Consider the following 22,006-nt stretch of genomic DNA (forward strand, 5'->3'; position numbering starts at 1 on the left):
TTATTTAGTTGATTAAATTGGTTTGCGATGTTTGAATAAAAGTATTGCTGTTTCAGGACGAAATTAACCAGTTCTGAAACAATTTGTTGATGTAAATAGCGGTCGTGTATAAATTCTGGTTTGAATTTTTTGATGAAACGCGACCCGTTACGTTGTGTGCTTTTTATACTTTGTAATCCCGGCGAAGTAGTATTTTAATTTGTGTTTTTAATATAAGCAGGATTAGACGAGGATTAGGGAGTACGGAGTTAAACTGAGCCCTAAAAATTGTTGTGGTATCAAGTTTAATAAATCGTCGAGAAAATCTATTCAAAAGAATTCGATGGGCGTTTCATAAAAGTTTGGATTCAGGTCCATTGAAATAGTTGAAAAGTTGTTTAGTATAAATTTAGCGGCGCGCGTTGTAAATTCATCTTGGTCCATTTTTCTCTCGAATTCGAGCCATATTTTTAGTTGTAGGAAGAGGTTGGAAGTTTAAGGGGATCAGAACGCGTTAATTGATATGTTCAAGACGATAAGCCCTGGAGTCCAAAAGAAGGATGTCGTTTGCCGCAACATCCTTAATAAGGGAATGTTTGGGATGAAACAACGTCGGAACGCTGGTTGGATCGAAAGTGACATTTCTCGCACGTTTCCGCAAATGTGGATAAAACAACGGCATTTTGAAAATAACGTGTGCTTTGTGCCTCGAATAATCATGCCGACGTAAAACATTTCTGCCCCAAAGCACATAAGAGAAAATTCAATTCGGCAAATTCATTAACTTAATGAGATCTCTCCAGCAATTCTGCCGGATTTCTCCAATGCACCTCATTTACGGGGTGCACTGCATTACAAAAGAGATGACTCATCATCCTATCAACCAACACAATTACAGGATTTCTTTTCTGCTTTTTATATCATGACGCTCTCGGATTTGGGGGAGAGTCGCCGATTCCCCGGCTGGCAAGGTTTAGGTTAAACTGTCGGCTAATTAGCCTGTCACAATATCTTGTCAGCTGCTCTGTAACTGGTTGAGCCTAAATCGCATTAAATTTTTTTTACATAATGCAATTTGCATCCATAATGCTGAAGAATAGTTTGATGGCACGTCACGAAGTTTTTGAATAATTAAACAGAATTACCGCACAACTTTTCCAAAGCGCGTTCTGTTATTTCACCACAATAGCACGGCACTCAGTAAATTCCACCTTATTTTGTTATATTTTTGTTTCGCGAGCATCTGGGTGCAAATTATGTGCACTTTGGTACAGCAGTTCGCTAGAAAGACACAATAAAGAGGTATAACTCAAGATTTCGTTTAATTGGGTCGGATTTTCGTCTAAAGAGCTCCCTTACAAATAAGTGAATAGGTGCTTGCAAGGGATCCTCTAGGAAATATGAAAGCAAAACGCCGAGAACAATACACCGGGATGAACAACGCAAAGCGTGAAGCAACACCCGCCGGAAGATGCAGTCCCTTTCTAAATGCAGAAATAATACTGACTTTAAAGTCAGACTACTAACTAACCCGGCTCTTCCTATTGCTGCCTCACCAAACACTGAATCAGATTTGAAGCATTTTAATGACAATATTAGCATTTTGATTACTTTCGAACTCTAATCAAAGACTTACTTTCTTTCCTCCCAAATGTACACCACCCCCTCTGATCGATAGGTTATTCTTTACCTAAATTATTTCCTTTCCAGATATTCGACGATTATTATCTCTTCACCCACAGCGGCGTATCCAAGAGGTCCCTCACCGTCAATCCGGAACAAAGAGTCAGGTTAGCTGTCGATACCAGAGTTAGATGGTCACAGCAACAAAAAGCACGAAGACGTGTCAAGAGAGACTTAAAACTCCAAGATTCGGACCCCAAGTGGCCCAGCATGTGGTATTTGGTAAGTCCCACAATTCCTTCGTCTTCAACTAAATTTCATTTAAATTCGACAAATAACCAACAGAACTCACGCAACCTCCTTTTTATCGACTGTCACGTGCCAGTTCTTACCTCTTTATTCTCACATTTTCCGCCCATCTTTATCTTGTTCATATTTCTATTTTCATCATTCAACTTTGACATCACTATTTTTTATTACATATTATTAGCAGTATTAATTATTTCTCGTGTCATTGACGGCGTTGTTGTACTAAATTTTGTGTTTTTCCAATAAAATTTTTTCAAGACTCGAAACTTACTCAAATTTAGAAATTTTAATGCAAGCAAAATTTTAAGCAATGCTATGAACGTTTGGCTATTATTTTTTCCGAAAAACTCTAACCGCCGCATGTAAATTGTAGAATAGAGGAAACGGCTTAGACATGAATGTCATCCCAGCTTGGTTGGAAGGAATTACAGGGAAAGGCGCTGTCGTGACGATTTTAGACGACGGACTTGAGAAAGACCATCCCGACCTAGTACAAAATTACGTAAGTTTTGTATGCATCATCACAATCCAGTCTCATTGTATGGACTCGCAGGATCCCATGGCTTCGTATGACGTTAACAGTCATGATTCTGATCCTAGTCCAAGATACGATATGATAGATTCGAACCGTCACGGAACGAGATGTGCAGGCGAAGTAGCTGCCACTAGTAACAATTCGGTGTGCGCTTTGGGCGTTGCTCACGGAGCCCAAGTAGGAGGTGTGAGAATGTTAGACGGAGACGTGACGGACGCCGTCGAAGCTCGATCATTAAGCCTGAATCCCCAACACATCGACATTTACAGCGCTTCTTGGGGACCCGACGACGACGGCAAAACCGTCGACGGTCCCGGTGAACTGGCCACCAGAGCCTTCATCGAGGGAGTGACAAAGGTAGGTCGACCCGCTCGCAGAACTCGGAAGGACAGATCGTTTTCGTTTAGGGACGCAACGGAAAGGGCTCGATTTTCGTGTGGGCATCGGGCAACGGCGGCCGAGACCACGACAACTGCAACTGTGACGGCTACACGAATTCCATATACAGTTTGTCGATATCTAGCGCCACAGAACATGGACACGTTCCTTGGTACAGCGAAGCCTGCAGTTCCACTCTAGCTTCGACCTACAGCAGCGGAGCCGTCGGCGAAAGACAAGTGGTCACCACCGATCTGAGATATTCTTGCACCAGTAGTCACACGGGCACCAGCGCCTCGGCTCCTCTAGCTGCAGGAATCTGTGCTCTAGCCTTAGAAGCTAATCCTAATCTAACCTGGAGAGATATGCAGCACATTGTTGTGCGCACAGCGAGACCGCAAAATTTGATCGCTTCAGATTGGCAAACCAACGGAGTGGGCCGAAACGTTTCTCACAGTTTTGGATACGGTCTCATGGATGCCTACGCGATGGTTCAGCTCTCCAGGAATTGGATCACAGTGCCCGAACAACACAAATGCGAAATCACTGCACCTCACGTCCAAAGGTACTCGCAGAATCAGAAACGAATGATTGTCATGTCAAAAATAAAACTGTCGTTGTCCAAAACGACATGTTTTGACAGGTAGAATAAAGCGAGGACTTTGTGACTGTCCGAGTTAATTTGGTGTTGAAATTATTATTTTTTCGGCGAAAACGTACGATTTTATTTTTGACGTGTGTGTTTCATTGTCTGTTGAGATCTGGAGAAAGATGGGATTATTTCTAGGCCTATTCCTGCCAAAAGCGTCGTCGTCTTACAGTTACAAGTGAAAGAGTGCGAGGGAGTAGAAGTGTTGGAACATGTCCAGGCCAAATTAACAATTTTTTCTCAAAGGCGTGGTGATCTCAACATTCAGTTGACTTCTCCGATGGGCACGAGAGTAACTTTATTAGCCCACAGAGCCCACGACACTTCCAGAATAGGTTTTAATCATTGGCCTTTTATGTCTGTGCATTCGTGGGGAGAGACTCCGTTTGGAACGTGGCAATTGGAAATTCACAACGATGGTCGCCTTCTGGGTGAGTTTTTTTGACCGGAAGATATCGCTTGTGGTTGTACTAATACAAGAGTAGAGTTTAGGATACTAACGATGGTAACGTAACTGTTTGATTTTCAGGTCGGGCTACACTTCAGAACTGGTCTTTGGTCCTTTACGGGACCAAATCTTTTCTCCCTCCGTTAGCTAATAATATAGAACCAAATAAATTAAACAAAACTAAAAGCAACGCATTCAAAAAGAAAAATTCTAAAAAACAAAAAAATAAAAACTTGCAAAAGTCGGTGACGACTGTTAAACCACCAAAATCTCAGTATAAATCAAAAATTAAAAATACCACACCAAAATATTACGTACCGAACGTTACTAATATTAATTACACGAAAAATAGAAAAGTAACCAAGACCACGACTGAATTTTCTCCGTATTTTTACGCGATAAACAGTAGCAAATTCAAAAATTCGGAAGAGAGCGTCAAGCAATATTTAAAATTTGTAAAGAACATCACAATAACGTATCCGATAATGATTCCTTCTAGAGATTTTGCTAAACCTCGCGAATCTTTTAAGAAATCTCAAAAACAAAAAGAAAAGAGTCGCGACATCAACTCGAATCGTAACGCTAAAGTATTCACGTCTAAAACGACCGAATTAACAACTTATCAAACTACCACCAGTTCCCCTAAAGGAAAATTGGGTAATTAAATTACGATATGGTTAATTTTGATTTGTTTGATTTTTTTGTATTATATTATATTCGTGTTGTAAATTGTAAGACAATCGTTGAGGAATCGTTGTTTTGCAGCAAACGTGACCTCTTGGAACTTGACGTTGTATGGCACGGCGACTCCACCAGCTGCCGATTTGAAGCAAGAAACGGTCCATCAACCTTCCATAGTTGACATGTATCCGGAAGAAATCGATGACAACTCTATCCATGACGCGTCGGCCAATTCGTTGCAATTCGGTGCAGAGGTAATCCATTAACGTAACAGTTTCCAGGTTCGGTATGTTGAAGTTTTCGTTTTTGAATTTGCAGGTCAAGAAAGATACGTCCGGCTGTTCAAAAACTAACGGCCAGTTATGTTTAGGTTTGTGTATTGTTATAATTATGTGTTGCACGTCCTCATATAACTGCCAAGACACTGTCTATACCCTCTTAATATGTACTATCAACATACTAATTTTCATATTCGACTTGTATTTACACATCTGGATCAAGTCTTGCCATATTAAACGTAGTATCGTTGAATTTCACAATGTAAAGAAACCATACCAACTTCACTGTTTTCATTCTACCACAAATCAAGACAAAGAAAATTCTGACAACAATTTTCACAGAGACACACGGAAAAATAAATGTAAAATAACACGGCATATATTTAAAGATGTTTTTTTGAACGATATATTTTTTTTAGTACAAGTAGTAAATATAAGTAATTTTTTGCGAATAATATATCATACGATTCGCGAATGGTTACATAGACTAAATACGCTTAGATTAGTAGTACTATTTTGTGATATCTCAACGTTTTATATATTTTTTAAGCTAAAGTGTTCAATATTATACGTGTTACCTTCATACCCGAAATTATCCAACTGAATTCTCGAATCTAATATAATAATCATTCACTTATTATCATATTATCTCAATTTTGTTATGTTTATAAAATATTTATTTTATACCTATTGTACAATTTTATTATTGTTTTACTACTAGCCAATAATTTACGAGCAATTTATATTCTCGTCCACCGAAGTAAATTACTAGCAAATGTCCAGTGCTCGATCACTTTGTACTTATGGGATAAAGTGTACTCTAATATATTGTGGTACATAGTGATTACATAAACTTGTAGTAAAATTCGTTGGTAAATTAACCACACTTTTTTGCATTCATTTACGTGTTTCTCTTTTACGTTTGCCTGTCTGACGACATACCAGTATTTTGCGAGTAATATTAAGATGTATGTGCCAAATTTAAGAGTAAGTAGTACGTAGATGTTACAAAAAAGGACAAGGTAATCGCAGAACTGTTCCGCATTATTCGACATATAAGTGCAATTACCTAACAACCTACAAAAGTACCAATACTTTTAGAAAACGGAAACACAATAAAGATGGTATAGAAACGATATGTTTTACGTTCTGGATTATTTTTCTACATTACACGCAACGGTAATACATATTAGCTGTGATTATTTAATTATTGTACATAACTTGAAAGACTCATTTATATTTTATTATGTTGTTAATTTTTTAATAGTAGTTCCTGAAAACAAGTTCACCATTACTATTAAGGTACCTACCTATGTACATTGAGAATTTGTCTGATAATTATAATTGTAAGTAAATTACTTAATATGCCTTAATTTTATCACGTTAATTTGACGAATACTCTCACGAGTATCAGCTCAATGAATGAATGAGTGTTTGTATGTAGTAAATGTCTGTACTTATCTGTATTTTTAACTTTAGTCTTAGATATTTTGAAAAATTCTTTAGTCCTCATGGCCTAGTCTTTAGCCATTCTGTTGAGATGTTTATTTATTTTTGTACCAAAGACTAAATCTTTGGCAATTTTTATTTTATCAAACCCGCTTATTTATGCATCATTCTCAACGGACTTGCTAATAACTAAAATATATTGTTATAATACATGTACATCAACTGTTTGTAAACTATAAAAGGATAATAAATTGTGGCTAAAATGACTCTCAGTAAATTTTTTCCAAATCAGCAGTCAGCAAATCAAGACAGCGATCCTAGATAATTTTAGGTAAGTTTTTTTTAACCCAAATTTGCCAATTTAAAATTGCATGTTTTTAAGTTGTGTTAAAATTGTTGTCAGATTTTTGTTTTTTTTTGTTTTATGTTTCTGTAAACAGCTAGCACTAATGGTTTTATTTTTTACTTATTCGTACGTTTTACGTTTACAGTTACATTTAATTAATAATGATTCACTTTCAGGTTGCCCCGAAAACTTATTTTTACACAATGGTCGATGTATTAAAACGTGTCCTGACGGTTTTTACAACTTAACCGTCACCACCGAAAGAAATTCCGAACTTGAAGATTTGCTTGCAGAAAATAACAGCAATATTTGTTTACCGTGTCACTACACCTGCAGACAGTGTACGGGTTCCATAGACTATCAGTGTACCGAGTGTTTTCCAGATGCTACTTTAGTATCGGTTTCCGATAACCAGTTCTCCTGCTATCCTACATCTATAGCGTCTACTCTATCTTCGAATGCTTGGTATATAAGAGTATTTATTATGCTAGTTGTAATTACTATCTTACTATCAATTCATTTAATCTGGCAATTATGTAGGTTAAGAAAAAAGCGGAAGCGGGACTATTTCCACTTAAATTTAGTTAAAACCGCACATAATATAGAATCAAATCCAAAAGTGGCTGTTTATAGTGATAGCGAATAATTATTGATATTACTGTTGTATTACATTACTAGAACTATTTTCCTTGTAAATAAAGAATTGTTATATTTTGAAACCTGTGAGATATTAAAAGGCAATAAATTTTTTTAGTCTCTCTCTAGTATTTTATATCCTTCAACAAAATTTTGTGACAATTACGCACAAATTCGACTCAGAGGAACAACTGATAATACAATCGTACTGTCGAGACTAATTCACTATGAGTAAAGCATCGGAAACTGAATTTTTAGCCGAAAACAATCAGAAAATTGAAAAAGCTAATATATATAAAAAGCAAATTGCGTTAACGTAGTCGAACTGTAGCGGTTTCCCAGAGGTTCGAAAACAATTCGCGGAATTGGTGTACGTTCCGAATTCTCAAATTAAATCAAATGAAGGCGTGTAGAAAAAAATCGATTGTATAAACACTATTGTGGTGCGAGTCGTTTTTAAATTACGAATTTCAAATATTTAAATTACGACTCTGAAATTTGTAGATTTTAATTAAAAAAATTTAAGCAACGAAATTTTAATCACGTGAACCGAACTTAATACGGTCGTAGCCGACCATATTATTTACCGGCGTCAGTTCGAATGGTTCGAATGTGTTCTTTTATCTTGATTCCTAAATCATCTTGAATATTACCTGAAGTACCGAGACAAAACTTCGTGCATCCGTAAGGTAAGAACTCAAATAATGTTTTTACAAAATATTTTATTTGGATGTGCACTTTACTCGAAGATAAATTTTGCTCAGTAAAAAAATACACAGTAAGTAACTGTTAAGAATCTTTTTCTGCTGAAAAACATCAAAAAAAGACAATTAAACCTTTATAATTGTATAAGGTAAGCAATAAATCCAATTTTATGATGTATTTTGGTCGAACACATTTTCGGCTCATTTCTAAAAAGAATTTTATAGAAAACAAATGATGGGGCGCCGCCGCCATCTCGAAAATCTTTCAGTCATATATGAAATTAGAAAGACAATGTAACTTTGATGATTTTGAAATATTTAATTAAAGTAAATTGTTAGAACTTTCCCCAAAAATTGTTAGCTAGTACAGTCCACAGTTACTTCAAAACAATTTCACCACTGTGTCTGTTAACAATTTCTTAGGAACCCTCAACCGTCCCGACCTATTGTTTTGATTCTCATAAATCATTATTTATTCATCGTCGTTCTCTCAACTTGTGCAAGGATGGGATGACATGAATTAACTAATTTTCTTTTCTTGGACCATATGAGATCAAAACATGGAACTTATTAGAATCTGATTGTGTTCTTTATTTTTATAACCTCCAACAGAAATTGCAAAACATCTATTTCTTGAAAGGCGAAAATGGCCCAAGGAGGATCAAATGAACTCGATGAAATCGAGCGCGCCTTTGTAATCCTCGAGTAAGTATAAAACAGACATTATCAATTTCTAAAATTTCAATTTTACGCGTAAAACAAATGCCCGCGCACAGATGTGTAAAATCCCGCCAAAGTTGCGCATCATCATAAGTAAAACTCACCATTGTTGACAAAGTTTACGCTTAAAATTTGTAAACGGTAAGTCTTTAATATAAGTTTGTGGCTTAACTAAAATGGCATTTCATTTTTGTACTAAAAGTGTTTGAGCACTTGAAAAATCTATTAAAAATTCCAAAAAAAAACCCACCAAGATCTAGTAAACATTTACGGTGTGATCAAGAATGACTGAATCTGTTGGTAGCAATGAAAATTTGAAATTTGTAACTTACCATCAAAGGATAATTTTTGTAATAGCATAAACATAACCGACATAACTTAAATTCTGGTGTAAAGTTAAAATATCCAATTACGAGAAAAAAAACATCAATATTTTTCAATTAATGTTGATCACGCTGTATTTTTTCAGGCACTTCATTTTCAATCCATTAAATTATAGGCCACTCTATTGGGCGCTTCAAAAAATCGTAAAGTCAAAATTCCGATCAATATCCATAAACTGTACAAAAATTTGTCATTTTTAAACAACCTACAGGTATTCCTATTTTCTGAATGTACAATGTTAAAAAAAACAACAATGTATTTCTAGAGAACTATCGAGATATAATATAAAACGTTATTGCAAACTTTAAAACGTATGGATTTTAGCGATAACTACTGCTTTTTTCTAATGTAATGAGGCAACCAACATAACGCACATCTGTAATCGAAAATGTTGAATAACGTTCACACAAGTATTTTATTTTTAAACTATATTAATAAAGGACTTTCTTTTACATTTAAGTGAAATAAGTAATATTTCTAAAATTAAAGTGACGGTGACTAAACTAAACAAACTTAGTGTTATTTCCAACAATTGTTGTATAATGTTGGTTGCATATATACCATGCGAGAAGTAAAAAGAGCCACACTTTTTGCAGCAAGTGCACGCATTATAAACACAAATATTTATTTTAAGTAGGTATAGGTTATGAATATGATAATAATCCATGGTTATTAAGTAAGCCATTCCTTTTTAAAATAATATGTTAATCTTGTTTATTTCTTTGATCACAAGCCCTGTCTCCTTAAACAAGCATTATCAGCAGGACTGTAAGATCGAAAAGTTTTTCGATCTTAAATATGCATAAAATAAATAATTTGTAATAAACGCATATTTGTTGATGATATACCATGGACCTTGTATTAGTTAATAGTACCTCCATACTGATTCACATAAGTTTTCGGCCCTTACAAATTTTAAATACAGCCAGTAATACGTTATTCAGTTTATAACTTGATAAAGTACATACCTTTATATCTTTGTACTTTTATTGACCATGAAATGAAATCTGGACATTCTTGGCACTATTGACAATTCCTTTTTGCTGAAATTTGAAATAAATATTTTTTGTTCATTAAAATGTGTTCCAATGACGATTGACGATATTGATATAATGTAGGTGTCAGTGTCAATACGGGGTCATCATAAATGTTTGTAACAACTAGTGGGCGTAGCGACGCACCTAAGCATAGCGCACAGCTACCTACGATGGTACAATCATTTAGGTATAATGACCCCGTAAAAAAAATATTGTCGATTACTGCCATATTTAAATTTTATAATTAAGACTTATGAGGAATGTCCAAACCACACAAAAGTTTGAACTTATTCATTTTTTTAATCAAGCAATGAATGTGTAACGTAATACTGGCTGCATTTAAAGTTCGTCAGCGTCGGAAAGTTATGTGAATTAGTCTGTATTATAAACAAAGAATAAGAAAACTAATTGAACGAATAGGACTCATAATGTTAGGCGGCTTACTACAAATTGTCACTAAAGTGTTCTCATTTGAGTCATTGAACGCCACTGAAACAATGAAAGCATATTTGTCCATAAGGGAAAGGATATCCCTTGTAAAATGTCTACAGGGTGCGTCCTAAAAAACTCCGCAAGCCATATCGCCGTTATTTATGGCTTGATTTAAATAAAACAAAAACTGGAATAAATCACTTTAAAAGCACTATAAGCACAACGTAGACTTTTTTTTCAAAAAGTAATTCAAAGTCAGATGAAAATCAACTTTGTTTTTTCAAATAGCTTGGTATATTTTTTTATTCCGATTTTAAAAGAGATAATTTTTCTGAATCCAACAATATGCCGCATGTTAGAATGCGTTTATTAGTAACCGGGAAAATAAATAAATAAAATAGCATTATTAAAAAATGTTTCCTCGAAAAAAGTCACGTTACTATGGAAAACAATCCTAAACGCAATATTTATTACACGTTCTGTCATATTATTTTTTGTTTCTGTTCTTCAGAAAGTATTGTTATTGCGTTTAGATTGTTTTCCATAGTATACCTGATTTTTTTCGAAGAAAAACTTTCCAATAATGCTATTTTATTTATTTATTTTCGCGGTAACTGTTAAATGCATTTTAACATGACATGCAGCATTCCGTTGGATTCAGAAAAATAATCTCTTTCAAAATGGGTATAAAAATATATACCAAGATTTTTAAAAAAACAAAGTTGATTATCATCCGACCTTGAATTACTTTTTGAATTTTTTTTTTGTCTATGTTGTGCTTATAGTGCGTTGAAAGTGATTTATTCCAGTTTTTGTTTTATTTAAATCAAGCGATAAATAACGGAGATATGGCTTGCGGTGTTTTTTAGGACGCACTTGGTATATATCGGGTGTTTTTTTTTTAATTTCACCTCATAGTAGGCGTTGAAGAGTCGATTGTGAACGCATTATACAGGTTACGGATCAGTTGTTTAAATCTTACATTTTACACGAGTGGTGCGTTTACAATCGACTCTTCAACGTCTACTGCGAGGTGAAATTTAAAAAAACACCTGATGCATATTCTGCAGATTTCAAAAAAATCGTATTAAAATGGGTTGTTTGTATAAATTTGTGTATTTTTTTAATATCCTGATTAAATAAAAAGATGAGAGAGTCATGAAATTCTAATAACATCATGAGTTGGTCACCGCGGTTGGGGACAACACTCTCTAACTCTTTGAGACATGAATCGAGTTAGATGGTCCATGTCTTCTTATGGTAAGTGGTCCCAGGCCTGTACACATGCCCGAAGCTTCTAGCGTGCTGACGGGCGAGGCAATCGCTGAAGAGTTTAACCGATGCTATCCCACATACAGGTGATTCTGAAATAAGTTTGGAAAAAAAACCGGTAATTGGTGATGAAGAGAAGAAGTCATTGACAAAAAATTTTTCTTATAAAAGTTTTTTCGTTTTCGAGATACAAATGATTGAAAATTTGGTCAAAATTGCTAGTACGCTGCTGAGTTAAAGGGGATTACCTGATTATCTTGGTAGTTTAGCAACAATAATAATTAAAGGTGCCCGTCAGTCACAAACGCAACCTTACTCCTCTCGATCATTTCCATAGAAACATTTACAAAGCAGTGTGCTTGCACCTAAGACTTTATTGTGGAGTTGATGTAACAATGGTTGCTAATGAAGGATATAGGGTAATTTCCATCCTTTTGATTTCACCTCCAAAAGTCATTTACGCAGAATTATTTTGTGTCAAGGATACTCATTTTACGCATTTTTTTCCAAACTTATTTCAGAATCACCTGTATTGGAGTTAAATCTGGAGACCTCGTCGGTCAGTCCAGTTGCAGAATTGAGATGATACACCGCTCTGCTGTTAAACTGTCTTCAATGAATACTACAGGTGAACTACTTCCAAGCATGCAGCCCCCCACATCATAATTCCTCCAGTAAATAGTAATTGTTCTAACTCAAACTCTACTTTCCGTTTTACGCCCCGGAAACGCCTGAATCTTCTACGGCCATTATGACCTCCGGAGCAAAATCTGGACTCATCATTAAAACAAATAGAATTCGGTTCTAAGTTCAATCCGAGTGCAGCTTGACACCATTCAAAGCGATGCGCCTTGTGGCGACGTGGCGTGCTATAAGTGGTGACACCCAAAAAGGACGACAGCATGCAGCTCCATTGCAAGCAAATTGCGATTTTCGAAATTACGCACGTACCGTAGCTGCAACGAAACCATCACGAACTTGCCGAATGCTTTCATTTCGATTTCATACAGCAAGAAGTCGCATATACCGTTCGTCGCATTTTTGGATAGTTCTAGGACGACTAGGACCTGTCTAGCGCATGTGAATATCAGACTATCTTTTCCATGTTGTTATAACCGTAGAAGCGTCAATGTCTAACCTTATGACTCTCCTGAAAAAGCAAACCTGCCCCCTTCATGCCGATAATTCGCCTCGTTTCAAATTCAGATAATTGTCTAAAATTCTAAATTGTAGTGTAGCACGAGCTCTAGGCATTTTAAGAAAATTTCAGAAGCAGAGGAACACCAATAGAACTCTTTAAAATAAACATTTTTTACATATTCATTTTTTCTTTGATCGAATATTTTTTTACATTTTTCGAGTCCCTAATTTGACACTTCGCTCATGAGATAATCATCAATAATTGAAACGACCGCTCTTCTAATACTAACAGTTTTTACTATTTTTCATTCGAGTTTTTAATCGTGTAATTCGTTTTTCGTGCTTCGTTACCAATGGATGTGTAAACACATGCGCGCGTATGAATTTTAGGGTTCAAATTATAGTCGACTCAAGTTTCAAAAAACCACTTGTCATTTGCAACAGCATTTTTTCAATATTTTTGAACCAAATAAAGGCACAAAGGGACCTGAAAATCATAGTTTGGATTGAATATTTTCCATATAAGTACAGTTTTAAAGTAATTTCAAACGACTAATGCCATAAAAGTGCTGTTGCAAATCCAAATTGGTTTTTTGCAAGTTGAGTCAACTTTATGAACTTATTTAATTTTAACTCGGTTTTGAAGAATTTGTGGAAAAAATGATAAATAAAAAAATATATTTATTTTAACGAGTCCTATTGGTGGTTAAATTTATTACGTGGACTTCTATAACACCCGGTATAGAACAGATAACTGAATGACGTATGATGATTAATGTACATATACCTAAAAAAAGAAGTTAGCCCCAAAATATGAACTGGATAATTTTTAAAATAAATTATAAACTAACTTCAAAAAGGGTAAAATTATTACAGAATATTATATAGCATTAAAACAACAGTCGAAGCTGCAACAATTCAAAAATATTTACATATAGTTGACTCAAGTTGCAAAAAACCACTTGTCATTTGCAACAGCATTTTTTCGATATTTTTAAACCAAATAAGGGCACAAAAGTACCAGAAAATCATAGTTTGGATTGAATATTTTCCATAAAAGTGCTGTTGCAAATGCAAAATGATTTTTTGCAACTTGAGTCAACTTTATATACATTTCTTATTTAATCGAATACAGATTTGTTTCTTTTTGAAGTTATTTTGGGGGACTTTTCCAAAACGATGTTTTTCGTAGGTTTTTTGATCTTCTAATCGCATTTTTATACCTGACGATTAAACACCAGATTTTTTCAAAATCAAGATTTTGTTTTTTAAGCGTGTTTTAATGAGTTTTGTTTTTTTCTGGTTCATAAAATACCTTAAATTTTCTGAACTGGAAGCAAGAATTAATATATTACTATTTATTGTATTAGCGCAAATAAGATGTTGCAATGCGAAAATTCTGCGTAAATACCGACGAATTTTGTCAAATCACTTTTAGCCGGTATAAAAATAAATAGCAGTTGGTACTCCGCTCCTTCAAGTTGTCATTTATTGTGGTGGATTGATATATGCTTGTGTATAATAAAATTTCCAAATTTTGGATTATTAGTGATATTATTAGTGTTGTTGTTGTGATTTTACTGTTAATTTGGCCCTCTCATGATAATTGCGATTCATGTATTAATAATTTTTGACAGAACAACATTTGAGCGAATTATATTTACATTTTCGTTGCTATAACCTAACAAAACTAGATGAAATGCTCATATAGGCCCAGTAATACGTTTAAAAATCGACTTATTTAATATTATTTCCTTTCAAGAGTTCGGCTCATTCTCAACGATATAGTCGACGCAGCAGTAGATATGGCTAGCGTTTCTTACCAGATTGCCAATCTTCTCGAGAAGGTTAGTAATATCACTTGTTAGTTTTGATTGTCGGCGAACACAAAATTAATTCGTTCTAGATGCAATCGTCTGATAAGGATTTTCGTTTCATGGCTACAAATGATTTGATGGCTGAATTACAAAAAGACAGCATCAAATTGGATGATGATTCAGAACGTAAGGTTGTACGTATGCTATTGAAACTTCTTGAGGATAAAAATGGCGAAGTGCAGAATCTGGCCGTCAAATGGTAAATAATTGATGTGGCTTGACAAGTTTTGTTAACATTTTAATCCTAGTTTGGGACCTTTGGTCAATAAAGTGAAAGAGTTTCAAGTTGAGACTATTGTGGAAGCCCTCTGCACTAACATGGTTTCTGATAAAGAACAATTAAGAGATATATCAAGCATTGGACTTAAGACTGTCATTGCTGAGCTGCCACAAGCCCCTGGAGGCCTATCTGGAAACATATGCAAGAGAATTACTGGTCGCTTGACTACTGCTATTGAAAGAGTAAGTCATATTTATAGAACTTGGTTATCACACTATCATTTCTCTTTTGTTAGCAAGATGATGTTTCTGTACAACTAGAGGCTTTAGATATCGTTACTGATTTATTGTATCGTTTTGGGAATGTCCTACAATCTTACCATAGCTCAATTTTAAACGCCCTATTACCTCAGTTGTGTTCACAACGTCAGGCAGTGCGCAAGCGCACCATTTGTGCCTGTAGTAACTTAGTTCTCTCTTGTAATAATGCTTTGTACAACAAACTGATCGAACATCTCTACAACGGCATGAGAACTGATACAAAAAATTCGCAAATCAGAACTTACGTGCAGTGCATTGCCGCAGTCTGGTAAGTGTATCATTTTTTTGTCACTGCAGATCCGTAATGTATTGTTTCGTAGCCGACAATCTGGACATAAATTTGGAGAACACATTGAAAAGTTCGTGCCCCTGATTCAGATGTGGAGCGGCGTTGATGACGACGAAACAAGGGAATTTTGTCTGCAAGCCTTTGAGAGCTTCATTAATAGGTGTCCAAAAGAAATCACACCGAGAATCAGTGCTGTAATTATCACGCTCAGATATAAGCCGTATGTCAGACGAGAGTGTCACGTGGTCTCCTGCATGCGCGACTATTTGCTAAATATTGCTCCGCCCACGTACTTCTTGTTTGATGGTGGCTCACTGTTTGCTTCGTCAATGTGCTTAACTATTGCCCTTTCTGATGGTACATTTGTTCACAGATCACTGAATTGTGCCTGAACTATATGACCCATGACCCAAATTATAATTACGATGAAGACGGTGATGATAAAGCTATGGGTGCCTATGATGATGAAGAAGAAGAAGAGAACGATGAGTACAGCGACGATGATGATATGAGCTGGAAGGTAAGGCGTGCAGCCGCCAAGTGTCTGGAATCCATCATCTGCACCCGCCATGAATTGTTGTCTGAATTCTACAGGGTGCTGTCACCAGTCCTGATTTCACGCTTTAAAGGTACACTTTTATAATAGTTTTGCCCTTTTTATCAAATTCCAAAGGGGACTTTGTATTTTTGGGTATTACAAGTCAATTAATTAAAAATAATATAACTTTTTTTTTATTTTAATCGTCTGATTCCATTTAGAAGCAAACATTAATTTTTGTGTCATAACTAATGTCAAAAAAAAATCTCATCAGAGGCATGTTATATTCGTAAAAGTGCGTCGTAACTTTATTTGCAAGGTTTACGTCTCATGAATTTTGAAGTTGGAAACGTAATTTGAAAAGAAAATGAATATTTATTTTATGTAACCTAAAGTACAATTTGTAGAAACTATTGAAAGAGTTGTCATTCTTTTCACAACCACAAAGTCACTCGTAGCGTAAAATTTTCTAAAAAAAACCTCCCTGCTAACATAAGGACATGCGTTATAAATCCAAAAGCAACTTTGATGAGATTTCTTTAGACGTACCGGTACCGTTTGCAATTACATAACATAATTGGCACAAATATTTTTTTATCTGCAAATTTTTTATTTAATTATGTGGATGCTTCATAGGCGAGTTTTTAATAATGTGTTTTGTATTGTTTTTACTAACAATTGTAAATTAACTGCCACCGAATTGTCTATTTAGAACGAGAAGAGAATGTAAAGTCTGACATTTTCCGCGCTTACATCGCTTTATTGAGACAAACAAAATCAACGATCAACGTCAACATTGACCCAAATTCGATGGAACAAGAAGAGATGCCCATTTACTTGCTCCAACAGCAAGTACCCATGATCGTGAAGGGTGTCCAGACCCAGATGAAAGAGAAGAGCATGAAGACACGCCAAGATTGTTTTCAGTTGTTGAAGGAACTCTGCCACGTGTTGCCGGGAGCTTTGACCCACCATATTGGTGACCTTATGCCAGGAATATTATTTTCACTAAGTGAAAAGAACGGCAGTAGCAACATGAAAATCGACGGATTGTCGTTTATTTTTTGTCTACTGACGTCTCATCCACCTGAAGTTTTTCATCCTCACATCAACATCATACTGCCACCGGTCATTAATAACGTCGGTGATAGTTTTTACAAGATCACAGCTGAAGCACTGAGCGTACTGAAAGAATTAGTAAAGGTTATTAGACCTTTGAATAAGGAATCTAATTTTGACTTCACACCTTTCGTGAAAGATATCTATATTTGCACTTTGATGAGATTAAAAACTGCCGACATTGATCAAGAAGTTAAAGAGAAAGCCATCTCGACGATGGGACAAGTTATTTGCAATTTAGGTGATCATCTCAGTAGCGAATTACCTTTCTGTCTTCCGCTATTCCTCGATAGATTACGCAATGAGATTACGCGATTGACAACAGTTAAAGCTTTAACCAAAATCGCTGGATCACCTCTAGGCATCGAATTGCCCATTTTGGTAAAGACCTCTCTGTATTTTAGCAATTACTATTAACTGTCTCGTTTAGGATGAAGCCGTACCCATTTTGGGGTTGTTCCTCAGAAAAAATCAAAGAGCTTTAAAATTAGGTACTTTGCAATTGATCGACTGTCTAATAAAGAATTACCACGTTTACATGTACGTGGAGTTACTGCACCACATTATCGTTGAAGTTCCACCATTATTAGACGAGTCTGACCTGCATATTGCGCAGTACACTTTGGTTATATTGAAATCCATCGCAGAGTACCACCCTCGAGCCTTGCAAGATCTTCCAAACAACATATTCCCCCAGATTTTGGTGTTGGTTAAGTCACCTCTTTTGCAAGGTATCATCGTCCAGTTTAATCCATTTATGTTTGACCATTTTTTTCAGGATCTGCTCTGAATTCGATGCTCGAGTTCTTCAAGACTCTGGTCCAGTGCAATTTACCCGGATTATCGTACAATGATTTATTACAGTTCTTGATTCATCCTGTTAGCATTAGTCAAGGTGTAGGAGCTGGCGATGTAGTCATCCACAAGCAAGCTTATTACTCTTTAGCCAAATGCGTCGCCGCTATCACAGTCACGATGCAACATACAGCTTTGCATATTGTACCCCAATTTATAAACGAAATACGCACTGCACGCCACGACTCTCAGAAAATTTTCACGTTGCTTGTGGTGGGAGAAATCGGACGCGAAATGTAAGTTCGTATTCAAAATTGTGACACTTTTGCGACGGTATCGTTCCAGCGATCTTACTGGTTTCGCAAATCTTGAACAAATAATCTCCGAGGCGTTTTTTGCCGTCTCTGAAGAAGTCAAATCGGCAGCTAGTTACGCACTGGGCAGTATTGCAATCGGCAACTTGCAACAATATCTTCCTTTCATTCTGACTGAAGATGAGGAGGAGCCCAGACGTCAATATTTACTGTTGCACTCTTTGAAAGAAGTAAGTGTGATTAAAAAAAATCTGTTAATCGTGTTTTTGTACAAATTAAAACTGATGTTTTGTTTGTTTAAAGGTCATTGCATGTTTGTCGTCGACTCCGGAAGGTATCCAGCAGCTGTTGCCTTTCGTCCCCGCAATCTGGGACACCCTTTACAGGCATTGCGAGAGCGAAGAAGAAGGCACAAGAAATGTGGTCTCTGAATGTCTGGGTAAACTCACTTTGATCGATCCAAATCACTTGCTACCGAAACTGAAAGAATCTCTGACTTCCGATTCTTCATTGATGCGAACAACAATTGTGACTGCCATCAAATTTACTATTTCTGACCAGGTATGGTGTTGTTGTTTTAATGATTTTTCACTGTTTTTGATTTTTCTTAGCCTGCTTCAATTGATGCCTTGTTACGTCAGTGCATCGGTGAATTCTTGAATACCTTGGAAGATCCTGACTTGAACGTCAGAAGAGTTGCTCTGGTTGCTTTTAATTCGGCCGCTCACAATAAACCTTCCCTGATCAGAGATCTACTTGATACAATATTACCGCGTTTGTACCATGAAACTAATATTAAGGTATTGTGTTACACAAGATTTTCAAAGTTGTCAATTTCTAAGATGTCGTGGTTTTGAGTGGCGACTTATGACATAATCTTTTTTTAGCGTGATTTAATTCGTGAGGTAGAGATGGGTCCATTCAAACACACCGTAGATGACGGGTTAGACTTGCGTAAAGCTGCATTCGAATGCATGTACACCTTACTAGATTCCTGTCTCGACAGGATTGATATATTTGAATTTATCAATCACGTTGAATTAGGCCTTAAGGATCATTACGACATCAAAATGCTAACTTACTTGATGGTGTCCCGGTTATCTCAAATATGTCCCGGCGCAGTATTGCAAAGTAACAATATTTGTCACAAATTGAACCGATCGTGTGTAAAATACTTTTTTTCAGGTTTAGATAGACTTGTTGAACCATTGAAGGCAACTTGCACCATGAAAGTTAAGGCAAATTCGGTTAAGCAAGAATACGAAAAACAAGATGAACTGAAAAGAAGCGCCCTGCGGGCTGTTGTCGCTCTTTTAAGCATTCCTGATGCAGGTCAGTCGATCGCAGTGTTGTTGGTAATTGTAATTTCATTGTTAATGTTGCAGATAAAAATCAACATCTGAACGAATTCGTCACTCAGATTAAGACTTCTTCAGAATTAGCGCAGATATTTGACTCGATTCAGAAGGATTCCAACAACAGCATTAACGATTTCTTTTTAATGGATCAAAGTTAAATATCAGTTCATTTTTCAAATTTGTTTAGTTTTTGAAGTTTTTTTTTTTGTTTCGTTTTGTTTCTTAGGATTTCATTTCGTTTTGTTTCGTGTATTCACTTTGTTCTTTTGTTTCTTATGTTTTCAGATGTATTACATGATCTGAGCTAATAAAGCTGTGTTTCAACGTGTTCGAATTATTTCTTTTTATTAAAACCTTATGCTTGAGTATTTCTAACGAAATCTCGATACAGACGTATTTAGAATGACCATTTCTTCATACATGTTTTATTACATTTTTGTGTAGTAACAGCACTTGCGTAATATGGAGGAGAAAAGGGAAAAACTTTTTTATTAAAAAAAAAGATTTCATCTAAAAATGTTGGCAACAAAAAAGAACGAGTGTGTAGATAAGTTTAGTCCCAACTATTACACTAATTCTGTTGAAATATCACGTCAAAACATTTTCAACAAGAACGTTACACATTTATTATGAATAGGGGTTTACCGTCTCAAGGTTCAAATTGTAACATGTTTCAGATTTTTTGTTTGATTCAAATAAGACGGACTTTTTAGAATGATTTACAATTAGTAGGTAATTTTCCCCATAAATATTTTATATCATATCCAAGAATGTATTTCTAAAAATTAAATTACCTAAACTCGGTACAGGTTGCAAAGACACACTTGTCATTTGCAACAGCACTTTTATGGTATTAGTCATTTGAAATTACTTTAAAACTGTACTTATTTGGAAAATATTCAACCCAAACTATGATTTTCTGGTCCCTTTGTGCCTTTATTTGGTTCAGAAATATGAAAAAAATGCTGTTGCAAATGACAAGTGTGTCTTTGCAACCTGTACCGAGTTTATTTACTTTAAATAAATAGTTTGAACATTTTAAGTTAAATTAAAACAGCGGTTTTACACTTGGTAAAGCAACTTCATAACTGTTTAAGTTTTGAAATTATATTTTTTTGCTCGATAAAATGTAACGAGAGCTGAATCTAGACGGTAACAAATAGAATATTTTCCATATTAATGTAATTAAAGAATTTTTAATACCACAGTTTCCCCCACTGTATGGAAAGTTTAGCCAACCTAAAGCTTTAAATGCATTAACTTAAACCGAGTGATCACTGTTACTATTAATTTGATCTAGTATTCGCGCGAAGTAATTTTCCCAGCTAGCATTGTGAATAATACAATTATAAATTCTCATAATGGGAAATATTTTAGGCATTATAACCCGTTTGTGGCAATTAATTGAAGGTGAGTTACTCAAAAATAACTTATTTTTTATTATTCCAGTCTTTCAATTTGAAAATTTTACGTGGGTGTGGTTACAAATGAATATATTTTTTTATTCACATATTTGAAGTAATATTCAGCTGAATATTTACAAAAACGTACAGAAGGCTCAAATCTGTTTTAATTAATGTATCTAATAATTTCACATTTTTTTTAGATTTGTCAGAGAACGAGACAATGATAGTGGAATACGATCCATGTTATGAAAACAGCATTGAAGGTAATGTTGATAATCCGTGTATGCGATAAATACAGTCTTTAATTTCAGATGAATTGTCCGACGATGAATCTTCCACTTCCACAATCATTCGTAAAAGACAGTAACTAAAAAATGATAATGTATTTAGTGCCAAACAGTATTTGTTCTTTTATACATGAATAGAAATGTTAGAAAATTAGGAAATAGAAGTTGATCTTTTTTTTTTCGTTTACTGATAAAAAAAAATGGAGTTAAATATTGAGATTTGTGTTTTTTTTTCTAGTTAAAATTTGAAACCTATTTGCGCCTCATATACTCGAAAATGATTGGCAGCGTGTTGTTTCTACCAAGTTATCATTGGTTAAATGTGTAAAGTATCTTTTACACAGGCCAATTATCAGAATATGGTGTATTGTTGGTTGCATAATCAAAAAATATTTAACTTTAAAATATTATTACGGTTCTGTTTGTTAACAGATGATCAACGGTGTTCTTCTACAAAAATTAAAAATTTTTTTGGCTGTATAG

The 22,006-nt window shown here is 35.2% G+C and overlaps 2 protein-coding genes and 1 long non-coding RNA gene across 9 annotated transcripts in view; all 3 read left to right on the forward strand.

Annotated features, from left to right (window-relative positions):
* Window positions 1–7,433, forward strand: part of LOC138140273 (furin-like protease 1) — a 69,023-nt gene extending 61,590 nt beyond the window's left edge. For 3 of the 6 annotated variants that reach the window (XM_069061174.1, XM_069061173.1, XM_069061172.1), the window contains exons 3-10: window positions 1,690–1,884; window positions 2,285–2,413; window positions 2,465–2,803; window positions 2,854–3,389; window positions 3,612–3,904; window positions 4,003–4,578; window positions 4,687–4,856; window positions 4,921–6,596. In XM_069061174.1, coding sequence (XP_068917275.1) covers window positions 1,690–1,884; window positions 2,285–2,413; window positions 2,465–2,803; window positions 2,854–3,389; window positions 3,612–3,904; window positions 4,003–4,578; window positions 4,687–4,856; window positions 4,921–5,484 — 2,802 coding nt within the window. In that variant the 3' untranslated portion in view covers window positions 5,485–6,596. Of the gene's footprint in view, window positions 1–1,689; window positions 1,885–2,284; window positions 2,414–2,464; window positions 2,804–2,853; window positions 3,390–3,611; window positions 3,905–4,002; window positions 4,579–4,686; window positions 4,857–4,920; window positions 6,597–6,851 lie in introns of those variants that run through there. The other 3 variants (XM_069061175.1, XM_069061177.1, XM_069061178.1) reach the window with 3 other exon arrangements.
* A 505-nt stretch (window positions 7,434–7,938) lies between these two features.
* Window positions 7,939–20,158, forward strand: Cand1 (Cullin-associated and neddylation-dissociated 1). Of its 2 annotated transcripts, none has more exons than XM_069060615.1 (16): window positions 7,939–8,000; window positions 14,763–14,847; window positions 14,907–15,076; window positions 15,126–15,339; window positions 15,393–15,685; window positions 15,738–15,900; window positions 16,080–16,335; window positions 16,957–17,744; window positions 17,794–18,094; window positions 18,142–18,454; window positions 18,504–18,702; window positions 18,776–19,033; window positions 19,084–19,272; window positions 19,360–19,603; window positions 19,658–19,804; window positions 19,858–20,158. In XM_069060615.1, the coding sequence occupies exons 2-16, from the start codon at window positions 14,806–14,808 to the stop codon at window positions 19,986–19,988; spliced, it is 3,708 nt and encodes a 1,235-aa protein (XP_068916716.1). In that variant the 5' UTR covers window positions 7,939–8,000; window positions 14,763–14,805; the 3' UTR covers window positions 19,989–20,158. The 2 variants fall into 2 exon arrangements, with proteins under 2 accessions (XP_068916716.1, XP_068916715.1); XM_069060614.1 differs by lacking the exon at window positions 7,939–8,000 and adding an exon at window positions 8,628–8,720.
* Window positions 20,159–21,060: 902 nt separating this feature from the next.
* LOC138140333 (uncharacterized) lies at window positions 21,061–21,740 on the forward strand. Its single transcript, XR_011162486.1, has 3 exons — window positions 21,061–21,240; window positions 21,437–21,499; window positions 21,548–21,740. It is a non-coding gene; the product is annotated as an uncharacterized lncRNA (long non-coding RNA).
* The last annotated feature ends 266 nt before the right edge of the window (window positions 21,741–22,006 follow it).

This window comes from Tenebrio molitor, chromosome X (genome assembly GCF_963966145.1).
Source record: "Tenebrio molitor chromosome X, icTenMoli1.1, whole genome shotgun sequence".
In the NCBI taxonomy this organism is placed as follows: domain Eukaryota; kingdom Metazoa; phylum Arthropoda; class Insecta; order Coleoptera; family Tenebrionidae; genus Tenebrio; species Tenebrio molitor.

Bases quoted from the DNA above. Each gene is read 5' to 3' on its own strand.
- Cand1 (XM_069060614.1), top strand. From the start codon at position 8,662: ATGGCCCAAGGAGGATCAAATGAACTCGATGAAATCGAGCGCGCCTTT. The intron at 14,848-14,906 runs GTTAGTAATATC...AATTCGTTCTAG, and splicing joins TTGCCAATCTTCTCGAGAAG to ATGCAATCGTCTGATAAGGA. The intron at 18,455-18,503 runs GTAAGTTCGTAT...GTATCGTTCCAG, and splicing joins GGAGAAATCGGACGCGAAAT to CGATCTTACTGGTTTCGCAA.